This window comes from Acomys minous (assembly GCF_964271855.1).
Source record: "Acomys minous genome assembly, chromosome: 19".
Lineage (NCBI taxonomy): Eukaryota > Metazoa > Chordata > Mammalia > Rodentia > Muridae > Acomys > Acomys minous.
This window is the reverse complement of record NC_140499.1, coordinates 16,316,589-16,329,139: the sequence shown is the minus strand read 5'-3', so window position 1 is coordinate 16,329,139 and position 12,551 is coordinate 16,316,589. Positions and strand designations below refer to the sequence as shown.

The 12,551-nt window shown below is 37.7% G+C and overlaps 1 protein-coding gene across 8 annotated transcripts in view; it reads right to left on the bottom strand.

Moving 5' to 3' along the window:
- Nucleotides 1-12,551, bottom strand: part of BLTP1 (bridge-like lipid transfer protein family member 1) — a 181,553-nt gene that overhangs the window by 51,185 nt on the left and 117,817 nt on the right. For all 8 annotated transcript variants that reach the window (XM_084768626.1, XM_084768625.1, XM_084768630.1 and 5 more), the window contains 4 exons: nucleotides 10,201-10,306; nucleotides 3,360-3,457; nucleotides 1,383-1,568; nucleotides 293-461 (listed from right to left, as the gene is read on the bottom strand). In XM_084768626.1, coding sequence (XP_084624752.1) covers nucleotides 293-461; nucleotides 1,383-1,568; nucleotides 3,360-3,457; nucleotides 10,201-10,306 — 559 coding nt within the window. The remainder of the gene's footprint in view (nucleotides 1-292; nucleotides 462-1,382; nucleotides 1,569-3,359; nucleotides 3,458-10,200; nucleotides 10,307-12,551) is intronic.

Genomic DNA, 12,551 nt, shown 5'->3' with positions numbered 1-12,551 from the left:
AGAATAAATTAATCAACCAAAGGCAAAAACACAAACCAGTAGATAATCCAAACAAAAACCTTTAGCATTTAAGATTGAAACTTAGAATAAAATAATCCTATTTATGTCAAAAGCAAAATAATTGTAAAATATAAAGTAACTTTAAAAACTATAGTTAGCAAGACTTGTCTTAGGTGTTCACATTACAGATTTAGGAGACATTTAGCCGTCAAACATGTGCACTGGAAAGCTGTAGCATGTATCCTGAGCATGCTTACCACCTAGAAGACAGTAATGGCTGGTTTACTCTTACCTCTATCAAAGGCCACAGGCTGTGCATAAACAATTGGTCTATTCAAGGTAATAAGCACAGCTTCCCTATCTGAAGAACCACTGATTTCCTCTCGAAGGGCATTCCTTAACCCAATTCTAGTTTTAAAATATGCAACTTGATGAAAATCAGAACCAGCTTCCTCATAAACCTAAAATAAAATTAAAAGCTTAACAGAATCAAATAATGGACAAATTTTACCAAAATAATTTACACATTATTAATAGCATTGTTCCCCAAAAGACCTACAGTATACTCTCCCAATTCCACCATTAAATGATAAATCCCTTACATTTTGTACCATTTTGTAAAATTTAAATGCTTAAAATTAATATAAAATACGAAGAACTACATAACAGGTAAACTTGGAACAGGGCTGAGGCTCTGTGGTACAGCCATCCAGCAGAGGGGAGCATGGTGATGGACTAAATGTTTCAAAGTAAGTAAGACCTTTTTATTTCTCCCTCTCAAAATATTTCTATTTGGAAAAAAAATAGCTTCTCTACAGATAACAATTTGAAATAGTTAATGTAGTCATCAATTTTTAAAACTATAACTGGCATTTTAAAAATGACTCTTCAAATCAAAATTAGGTGGGACATTAAAAAACACATTTAGCAAAATTAAAACAACAAAAACTATCTCTGATAAACAGTAGACCTTTATTAGAGAACTCCACTAGCTGCTGCTTTTTCCTAAAACTTTACATACTTAGCATTGAATACATATGAAATTTTCAAATATTCTAGAGGGAAGGTGTAAACTTAACACTTTAGATACTAACTAGTGAAAGCTCTAGACAGCGAATAAAAATATTGCTTAACAAACTAAAAAATTAAAGCAAATGTTTCTGTAGATTCTGGATAAAGACTCATGAAAGCACTCTTGTACAAACCTGCACCAGGTAGTATATAGTCAAAATATTCCAAGAAATGGCAAAACAAATTTCTAAAGGCCTACATACCTTTCCATCAGAATTTACAATATAAAGGAACTTAACTACTTCTAAAACTATAACACATAAATTAATTTAAAGACAAGAGTGCCAATAGACAACATATTTTATACAAACCTGATGTTTGACAATTTGCCCTAATGCCAGATTTAAGTCCACTTGGCATTTACCAAATAGTTTAAGATAGCTGCTACTTCCTGGTGAAGCTTTGGTTTGAAGTCGGTTTGAAAGTTCCAGTTCAATCAGTCCAGTTTCAAATCTCACAGCTCTCATTGAAGGGGTGGTGGCTGTCACTTGAATACCCTAGCAGGGTAGATGGTATGAGGGTAATAAGAGAATAAATCAATGCAGTCTCAACACAATCTTTTAAAATATGATTAAAAAGTCATTTAAAAGCATGTATAGGATATGTATAAGGCAAATATTCTTTAATTCAGTTATATTAGTAGGATTTTATAGTTAACAAATTTCATTTTAGTATCTTTATTTAAAATTCAAAGTGTTCATGGGTTAAATATATTAATTTTAATTAAATAATAATTAACTTTTAAAAACACTACTATTCTTACAGGAGCTAATTAAGATGTAAAGTATTACAGTTTTTTGTTTTGCTCCTTGGCCATGCACTGTTTCCCAACCTTTGGTGCTAAGGATAGAACCTAGAGCCTCGTTTTGCTCAGATAATTAATTAATTGCACACATGGGCAAGCACTCTATCATAGCCCAAATATTATTATTAACTAAACAAATATTTACAATATTCTTGCAGAGTAAATTATAAAGGAAGTGATTAAAAATATCAAATGTTCAACAGATTATAGCCAAACTGTTTCAATTATATAAAATAATACAACTTTCAGGAGATAAAGCTGATCTCAATAATCTATAGAAGTTTCTCAAGATACATAAATATATGCATATAATAATGATTATAATAAGAATTACTATTATTTCTACTACTACTACTATTATTATTGAAGTCCATGGTAGAACACACCTTTAACCCCAGCACTAGAGAGTCAAGGCAGTTGACTTTCTGAGTTCATAGCTAACCTAGTCTATATAGTGAGTTCCAGCAGGCTAGTCAGGACTGCATAGTTTAGATTGTCTTTTTAAAAAAAGAAAAAGAAAAAGAAAATGAAGAAAGAAGGAAGGAAGGAAAAAAGGAAAAAGAAGCAAAAAAGAAGGTAAGGATCTGGGGGCAGCCTGGTGCCTGCCCTTAAAAAATGGAGGCCTGAGTTTGTAGCTCAGTAAGGGGTTGCTGTGCATTTATAAGGCCCTGTGATCAAAGCCTGGCAGTGTCAAAAGGAAAAAAAAAAAAAAAAAAAAAAAGGAGAAAAACGTAAAACGTATTGATAGAAGATTTGAACATTAAAGTTTTTTCCCTGAATAAACAGATTATAGTTTATTTGTACTTACTATTTTGAAATTTATGTTTTAATTACACAAAAATAATCAATTAGAAAGATGGTAGTGGATACAAACATGTTTTTGTTTTGATCCCAAGTATGGGATGGGTAATAGACTTGTGAGAGAGCAGGTATGTTTATCCACTTGGAGGTCGAACCACTGCATGGGGGGCGGGGGGCTTGGGTTTTGCCAGCTGAAAAACATCCTCGTACGGACTCTTGAGAGGATGGACACACACACACACACACACACACACACACACACACACACACACACACACACACACACAGACACACACACACACACAAAACAGGAGGCTGGGGCTTTTTGGGTCTAGGTATTGTTTGGCTGTTCATCGCTCTACTTCAAGACGCTCCTAGAAAGAACCGCTTCAGCAAAGGCTTTGAGGCTCCAGGTTCTGGCTGCTGTTCCAGGTCCCAGCAGCAACTTTCATGGAATTGCTGGTCTGCTGAACTCCTGCTGACTGTGCCAGGGGAATCGCTCCCAGGAACTGAATTCAACAAGGTCTACTTCTACTTTTCCCATAAACCTTTCTCTCCTATCTAGGGTAGGTGGGTTGGAAGGGAGGTATAAGCACTTAAAGTACCCCAAATAAAGTAGGCTTGGAAAAGGTGAAATCTACAAAAGATGGTCCTAAAAGTATTCTTGTTATAGAAAGTTTACCTTAAACTGTAAGTTCAGGGAGTAGAGGAGAATTTTCGGCTTATCTCCATCTGCTGCTCCGTCATGCTCATTCCAGAGAGGAATGGGCTGCTCCCCACCTAGAAAAGGTTACATACTGAAGGACTAGAGCAGCTTCCTTATCAGAAAAAAATTGATTGTATTTTGTGCATTAAAAAGAAAATCTTCAATAAAATATTTTTTTAATGACAACTCAATCTCTAGTTGTAATCTTTAGTCAAATCATCTTTCACTGAGGCAGGTTATATAACACACACTATTCAGAGCATCTCATAAAAAATTAAAACATTACCAATTCTCAGCATTTTAGTTAAAACCAAGTGTAAAACATTAAATACATAATTGCACCAAATGAATGCTTATGTCTCAGAAAATATATTTGAAGTTAAAATGTAAATGATTTCTTTAATCAACAATGTGAGTTTGTTTATATTCAGATATGCTGCAAACAAAAAGAAAAGAGAACCCCAAGAAATGAAAAATGTGTTAATAATAATAAAGAATGTGACAGCAAACTTCTGCTCCAGAATTAAAACCATTGGTGACAGGGAACCTGACAGTGAAGGTCCTATGAACAGAGCATTTTACGCCCAGGCAATGTGATACAGGAAGTAATATGCTCATATTTAAGGCAACCTCATATTTAACCTCTTTTCTACTTATTTCCTCTCAACTTGAATACTTTTCTGCATGTTTATCTTTCCAAATATTCTACCTCAAAAATTTTTACTTTTTGTATGTTTGCTAAGTTTTGAGTCTAGCATTACCCCAGGGAGCCTACATAGGTAAGGCAAGAACTTCTTTTTCTTCTATTACAGACTTCAGACATAGCAAACTAACAAATATTTTGAGAACTACATATTGCTTTGAAAGGTAAATTAATTTTTTATGGGCTCTTACAAGGGCACCCAGAGGAAGGGGAAACAGGCTATCTGGATGAGACCTGATAGGCTATGGTCATATGGTGGGGGAGGAGGTCCCCTTCTGTCAGAGGTTTATGGGAGGGGAATAGGGCAGAAGAGGGAGGGTGGGAATGGGAAGATACAAGCAAAGGGATAACAATTGAGATGTAATCTGAATAAATTATGATAAATTAAAATTTTAAAAATAGACTAGTTATCCAAAATCTATTCAATAATACTATGATAAAAATATACGCTGAAATCTCTACTGTGATAAAAATAGTAAGAAAGGTATAGAAAGCAGTGATTTATAGAAAGTACAAGGTAAGACACAGAACCTGATTCAAAGGTCATATATATAGATAAAGAGGTATATAGACAAGAGGGAAAAAAAGGAACAGAATGTATGATGAGGCAGGAACCCAAATATTTAGGATTTGTAGGTAACACTGAACCTACTATCTACTACAAATCTGTGTGGGCCGTGACCTTGTGTGCTGAGTGCCTACTTGCATGACTGCACTTTCCCTCTTTCAACAGTTCTGCTCTCAAACTTTCAGCACACTGTTTCCCCTTCTTCTGCTATCATCAGGTCCTAATTTCTACCTCATATCTGACATCTGCAATAGTCTTTCTTATCCAGACTTAGTTAGTGGTTACCTTATCTCCAGCTAGCTATCAACTGCTCCATCTTTCTTCTTACTTCTATCATCCAGCTTCCACCAACGTTTCAGGCGATGTAAATTACTCACATCATTTCTTAGATGGCTTACCTCGCTTCAAGTCAGGCCTTTTCTGATGCCACATTTGGAAGTCTCACGCTAACTCATTCCAACAGAGGGTGTTTACATTACTTTTCAGTGTAGTTTCTAAGATGTTAAATCACTGTTCCCGTTTCTCATCATTTGAATTCTAAGCCACAGCTCTCTGACACTCCCATTCTGAATTCCCTGTTCTAAAGCAACTCTGGCCTCCGGGCACATTCTGTTCTTATTTACTTGCTGCATTCTCAACTAAGCAGACAGCCCTGTGGAGCCTAGTTCCAAGGACAGCGAGTTACTGCGAGCACACATGGGCACTGTGCTCACCCCAGTCCACCACACGTTAGCACGGTCATTTTTATTCTTATTAATTCTCATTTATCAACTTTTCCCCTGATGTATCCGTATGAGAACTTGGTCTTTCTCATGTGATGCATCAAAAATTATTCATTTCTGTTATAATTTTGACTTATCTTCACAGTTATCTCCCAAAGTAGGTTGAGTTCCTTGGGAAGCAGTATCTTAGTGAGTTCTCAGTGCTTTCCTGGACTCTGTCAAATGGACCTGTGCTGTTTCAGGATCCAACTTATCATCTCACTCATGTCTGAGGCCCTTCTCAGAACAGCCATGGCACGTCGTCATGAATTTCTTTAGACTACCACAATTCTTTTTTCAATCACAGCAAATGAGCATGTCTTTCTCCTTGTAATGTCTGTGGGTTCCCCTCTGAAATTGGTCCCTGTCTGTTGTAATGGCTCTAGGATAAAAGTAGAATATATTCAAGCCCTAGCTCAAGTCATGCTGATGCCATGAGTCCTCAGTGATAATGCATTTACAAAGTCTGTCCATTCTCCTTAATGCTTTTAATACTTCCCATTATGCATGTTTTCTTTAAAGAGGTGTGTGTGCATGACCACCCCTCAGGATAATTAAGCACTGCTTTCCCCTCTTATGACAGGGCTGTTTCCTACATATAGATCAAGTATCCCTGGCATCCCTAGCCCCAGAGAGTCAAACATACTCACCCTCGAAATCCCTCCCACTGCATAAAATAAAGGCGGCTTGCTTGCTCTCTCACCCACTCCTTCACTACCACCATCTGAGACTCAGTTATTCAGAGGAAGAACAAACGCTGGATGCCCTGCCAGTCAGGCAGTGATGGTGGAGCTGCCTGGGCAGCCACTGAAGCCTGCTCATGGCCAGGAGATCAGTGCTGAAGGCCAGTGAAGCACGCGCTGGGCCTGCATCTCACCTGACCTGCCTTCTGGCTGGTTTCTGGTGTCTGCCTCCATCCTCTGGCATTCTTAGCATGGCAGCCTATCAAGGGGCTGTAACACTTTTGGTATCATACAGGCTTTTGGAACTCCCAAGTCTCATTTCACGAGAGCTAACTGTAACACCCAGTGGAAAACTCATTCCCACCTCGCCCAGTGAGACCAGAAGCCTAGCCTAGTGCGCAGGCTTGCCCTGAGCGAAACAGGACCTGTGATCTCAACATCCCTCTCCTCTGTTCCCGTCAGCAGACACAGCACCCAGGCTATCACTGTACACTGCATGACAAACGTGTAGGTTTGCTAAGTCTGATAACTATTACCCACATATCTTTGTAACTTCATCATCTAACTTACAGTCACATATTTTCTATCTCATAAATGCGTTTAAATGGCTTTTAAAGTTCTCTTATATAGAGAAAGAGTTTATAAAGATAATTTATAGACAATTTGTACTTAAAAATACAAAAGTATATCATGTACTAAGGAGGAAAAATCACTTTGAGAATTATTTTTTTAAATGCTGCTAATAAAAAAATGTTTAAGCAAGTAAACTTCTTAGCCTCTGATATCGCTCTATAGTCAAGAGTAGGTTGTAGATGATGCTAGAGCAGTGGTTCTCAAGCTGAGGGTCATGACCCATTGGGGGCTGTGTTGAATGATCTACCCTTCTACAGGAGTTACATATCAGATATCCTAAATATAGGATAGCTACATTATGATCATAATGGTAGCAGAATCACAGTTATGAAGTAGCAATGAAAATAACTTTATGGTTGGGGGTTACCATAACATGGAGAACTGTATTAAAGGCTTGCAGAATTAGGAAGTTTGAGGTCACTGCTACAGAGTAATCTTATGGTATAACCAACACAGCACATGTGTGACCAAGTAAGGACTATAGGATTGTTCTTTACAGAGTCTTTGCAATTCTTAGTGAAATAATGAATAAGTGGTAAATTCTCTGTGAAGGCAAAAATAAATAAAGTAGAAAGGGAATTGTGGTAGGGAAGGAAGAAATCTTAAGTACAGGGGTAAAGGTAATAGAATGTATGCTGTAAGAAAGCAGTTGGAAAGACTGGGAAAGGGGGATTGCTTGAGGTGCGCAGTGAACAAACACTGAGTGAGGTAGTGAGGTAGGGAAACAGATGAAAACAAAATATATAAAAATGTCATAACGAAGCCCATTACTTTCCATGGTAACTAAAAACAAAGATAAACAAACAAACAAACAAAAAACCCCCAAAAATATAAAGGAAGGATGAATAGACATAAGTATTTATCCGGGGCTGGGGAGATGGCTCAGAGGGGAAGAGTGTTTGCTGTGGCACTAGAAGGACCTGAAGTTTGGATCCGCAAAAGTCACATAAAGGCTGACAGCTGTCGTTCTAGTAGGGATGGCTAAGCTAGTCACAACAGCTCCGACCTCTGTAAGACACGTGCACATACACATTCCTAAGGTCCAAGTACAATACACTGACATTAAACCTCTACTCAAATTAGTAAGTATTTATCTGTTCTTGGTAACACAAGCACTGACTTAAAAGGACAAAATGTGTATCTAATTAATGTTTATTTAAAAGTTTTTGCTTAGTTTTTGCTCAGATTTTATTACATAGCAATTAAAGTACTAAATTGGTGTTCACACACCTTTTGGGTGTACTTGGTTGCTCTACTAGTGTGGAGAGAGGGGTTAAAGGCATAGCTTTTTGTTCTTTGCCTTCTAAGATTCAACCCCTATTGCAGCTCTGGTGAATCACCGGCCTGTTTTTTAAAGAGGCCATAAAGACCCAATCAAGGAGACCGTAATATCCATTCTACAAAGAGGAAGGTCAATACAGAGGGAAAACTTCCTCCACGTTTCCAGGTGAAGCCATGGTCAAGCAAGGACTTGGACTTATCCTCATATAAATGGAACAAGTAATGAAGGCTCCTCCTGACCTCAGGTAATCTTTGAGGGCCAGACCTTAAATGTCCATCAAAGTAAAAAGAAGGTGATTAATTTTGGTCACCTTTAAAGTCTTAAGCACACAGCAGAAAAGTATAATGGAAGTTAAAATAACTGATAATAATTAAAAAGAGACAATGGGTTTAATCAAAGTAAGGCCCTTAATCAAATTAAAGGACTGTCCGCCCCCCTCATGTTTTTCATAACCACAGACACACTTTTATTTGTATATTTATGATAATTCTGCTTATGTCTCCTTTTCTTTACAAGAACTACAAAATAAGAGTAAAACCAAGCCAAAGTTTATCATCTCATTGGTAAACAGCTTTAGAGTTGCATCTCTGGAGTTAAAAACTATTACATGTTAAATCTATTATAACTTTAGTTGTGGTGCTATTCTCTAGACAATGTGTATTCAACCACTGTCTTAATTTTGTCTATATTCATTTATGGTCAATCCACGTTCATATGTTCCTGAGAGAATCTAACTCTGAGCCCCTTTGACTGATCTCACATGCTTAAAGTCAGCACGAGAGACGACTTTAAGGTTTTCTATGCTCCCAATGTTTGCTGTTAGCAGCCAGACTGACTTCAACATCCACCTTCTAAACAGGTTCAGGATGTCAAACTGTGAGGAGAATGTTAGCTGCACAGGTAGGTATTACCAGCTTTGCGGCCTCTGAGGAAGGACTCAACCCTGACAGCATCCTCTTCCAATGTTTCCAACACCAGAACTTCCCCAAAGCATGATGGGGACATAATCTCGACATCAGGGAAGGCTACATGCGCAGCAAATGGGCCCCCTTCTCCATCTACCCACACTAACAAAAGCCAAGAATACTAGTCATGATCACGGCACTTTGAATCCCCAGTCTGTCCCTGATAACTGCTGAGACTCCTGCCACACAGACAGAGCTTACAGCTATCCATCGACATGACTACCTATAACCCGACATTCTTTTACTCACTACTCACCATTTCTTCGGTCACTCTTAGAAAAAGCTCATCTTTGGCCAAAAAGAAAACTTTACCCTCTTTCCCTGATCCCTCTCAGTCTGCCCTGTACCTACTCCAGCTCATAACTGAATGTTAGGCTTTGATTTTACAGAGACATTCCCCTCAACGGGTTTTCCTTCTTGACATAAAAGACCCTACTTCTCAAACAGCAGCAACAACAACGATGACAACAGCAGCAAATGGTGACTCCAGGTCCAGGGAAAGGGAATAAGATAACAAGAAGTAAAAGAAAGAGGTTAGCTGACATTGTTTTTTGTTTTCCAAATGTGCATTTTCTCTCACCTTTGTTGTGGTCTGTCTCTGTCTCTCTCATACACACTGGTTATTGATATAATTATTACTATTTTTATGTCACTTAGGTCTTATTTCAGATCATGAAACCTCATATGGCAAATGAGAATAGAAACTGGCATTGCGAGAGTAGCATGGAAGAATGGGTAAATAGTAGGACCCACAGGGTCCTGGAAACCTACAAGAAGAACTTTATGACAGGCAGATCTGGGGCCTGGGGTCCTCCTCAAACTAAGGCACCAGCCAAGGAGAAATAGGCAGTAAACTTCGAACCCCTACCAAGACCTAGCCGACGAACACGATATTCTCCACCATTGAGTGGAGAGTGAGATCTGACTCTCACACGAACTCTGGTGCCCCTTTTTTGACCACGTCCCCTGGATGGGGAGGCCTGGTGGCACTCAGAGGAAGGATAGCAAGTTACCAAGAAGAGACTTGATATTCTTAGAGCATATATAGGGGGAGGAGGTCTCCCTCAATCACAGACATGGGGGGGGGGGAGAAGGGGGGAAGTGGGAGGGAGGGAGGAATGGGAGGAAACAGGGGAAGGGCTAACAATCGAGATGTAATATGAATAAATTAATTAAAGAAAAAAAGAAAGAAACTGGCATTGCTGGGCCCCAGGCACCTTACCGGACACCTTCTGTATCACTTCATTCACTTCCTTCATGAACACCTTCTGTACAAACACCAAGTGGTTTAGGAGATCTGTTGTGAGATTGTGTTCAAAGGAACCAACCTGCCAAACAAAATCAGAGTGTGAGATTGTACTGCTGAGTAGTTAGCTCAACTCTAAGAAAAGCAGGCAAGTATCTATACATCATGTGAGAGCGATGCATTGAAAAAGGGCTTCAAAGTACTCAGTGCCAATGATCACTTCTATTTGTATTAAATGCTAAAAATATGGTGATTGAGAACAAGAACCCCAAAACAGCACACTGTAGGTCTCAGGATTACGTGAGTGGGAATTACCAAATCAGAGACACCTAGTCTAATTTTACGTAACATGTCCTATGATTAGTACAAAGCATTAATTTCTGACAAGAATTAGTCAACAAACAGATGAAGTACAAAATAGCTTCTAATTAAGTGGCTATTACAAAAAAGCCAGATTCAAGCACTCTTATGATTTAAGTAAATACTTCTATCATTGTGATACTGTTCATATTTTTATTAAAAATTAATAGAACAAAATATATTTGTCATCTTTGATGAGAAACAAAAAACTTAAGTGTCTCAGGAGATACTTTAAAAATATGGATCTTTATTATTTTTAATTATGTGTGTCTTGTCTGTATGTGGGATTTGTGCACATGAATGCAGGTGTTTACAGAGGCCAGAGCCGTGACACTCTTACAGAGCTGGTTTGAGCTGCCTCATGAGGGTGCTGGGAACTGAACTGAGGCCCTTTGGGAGTTATGTTCTTAACCTCCGAGTTATCCCTCTAACTCTGCACCAGACACTTTTATCTTGCACAGAATAGTACAAAAAGAGATAAGATGAGTTTCAATGCGCTTTAGGTCACAATAAAATAGGCAATTTTGAAATAAGATACAATTTTAGATGTTTTGAAATTAATTTGTTATTTTCTTTTCCTTTTTGGTAAATATGGATTTGTATTTTTCTTAGACTATAAATTCTTCCTTTTTAGTATCTAACATTAATATGGAATTGTACAATACATTGCTTTTGATTTACTTTGAAATGAAGCATTATTAATAGTATTGCTCAACTAGTTTAGGCCACTTATTTTTCTTTGTGGAAAGCATACATGCCATAAAAATTTCCTAATTCAATTTTAGGCGGTTTAGAATCTTGAATACTTAGGGTACATTTGGTTTTTTACACACAAAAGTTGCATCTCTTAGCGTGGCTACGTGGATTACTGGGCAAAAGAGCTTGCATGCAAACCTGGAGACCTGAGCTTTGTCCCTAAGCCTAGGTAAAAGTAGAAGCGGACAACAGATACAACAGCGTGTCATCTGATTTCCAGATGTGTGCTGTAGCACCCTTCCTGCAGCCACACACACACACACACACACACGCATACGCACACAAATAACACATACAAGCACATGAAAATATACACACAAACACACACCTACAAAAACTCACACAAATACACACACATGCACAAACACACATACAATCACACATATACACAAATAGACACATACAAAAACTCTCACAAACACACGCATGCATGTACGCACCCATGCACGCACGCACACATCAAAACAAAAACCAAAAGCAACCCACCAAAAACAAAAAACTGAAGAAATCCGAACTTTTGGGTGCTAAGAGAAGTTCAGTCCGAAAAAGGTATACCACCAGACTTACATGTCTCCTCCAATTACAGTATTTTTATCAAAAACTCAAAGTGTTTTCTTATACATCTTCAAACCAAAAGAAACAGTGTGTCATACTTTTTAAGTTTTAGACAGTTATACATAGAGGTAAAGATAACGAGTTAGTCAGGAGTGCCAGCTTTTAACATTATCTGAAAAAATGAGTTTGTTAAATTTATTTTATCATTTTACATGATCTTTAGATCATGACTAATGATTATGTTTTAAAGCATATAAACATAGTAAAAATCTGTTTTGTCTCTCACTCAAAAAGAACACAGGTATGTTCAACACAAAGTTAATGAAAGGACTACAGAAGTAAACACAAAAACATCTTAATGTTAGCTACTAGTCTCTTTTATAATCAAGTAAGCCATAAAATATTGCCATGATGAACTTGAAATTAATATATAAAATATAAAGTAATAGATGGTAGTACATTATTTCAAAAAGCATGTTTCATAAAAGACCGAAAAGCAAGGGTAGTCAGAGACAGACAGATACAGGCACTTTCTCTTGAAATTCAGTAGATTAGCCTTCTGTAGAAACAACTAATATAACATTTAGCCTTCAAAGTTTGGATCACTATGTATTTTAGTATCTAAATCTTGGAAACTTGTAAATTTCAAAAAGTAA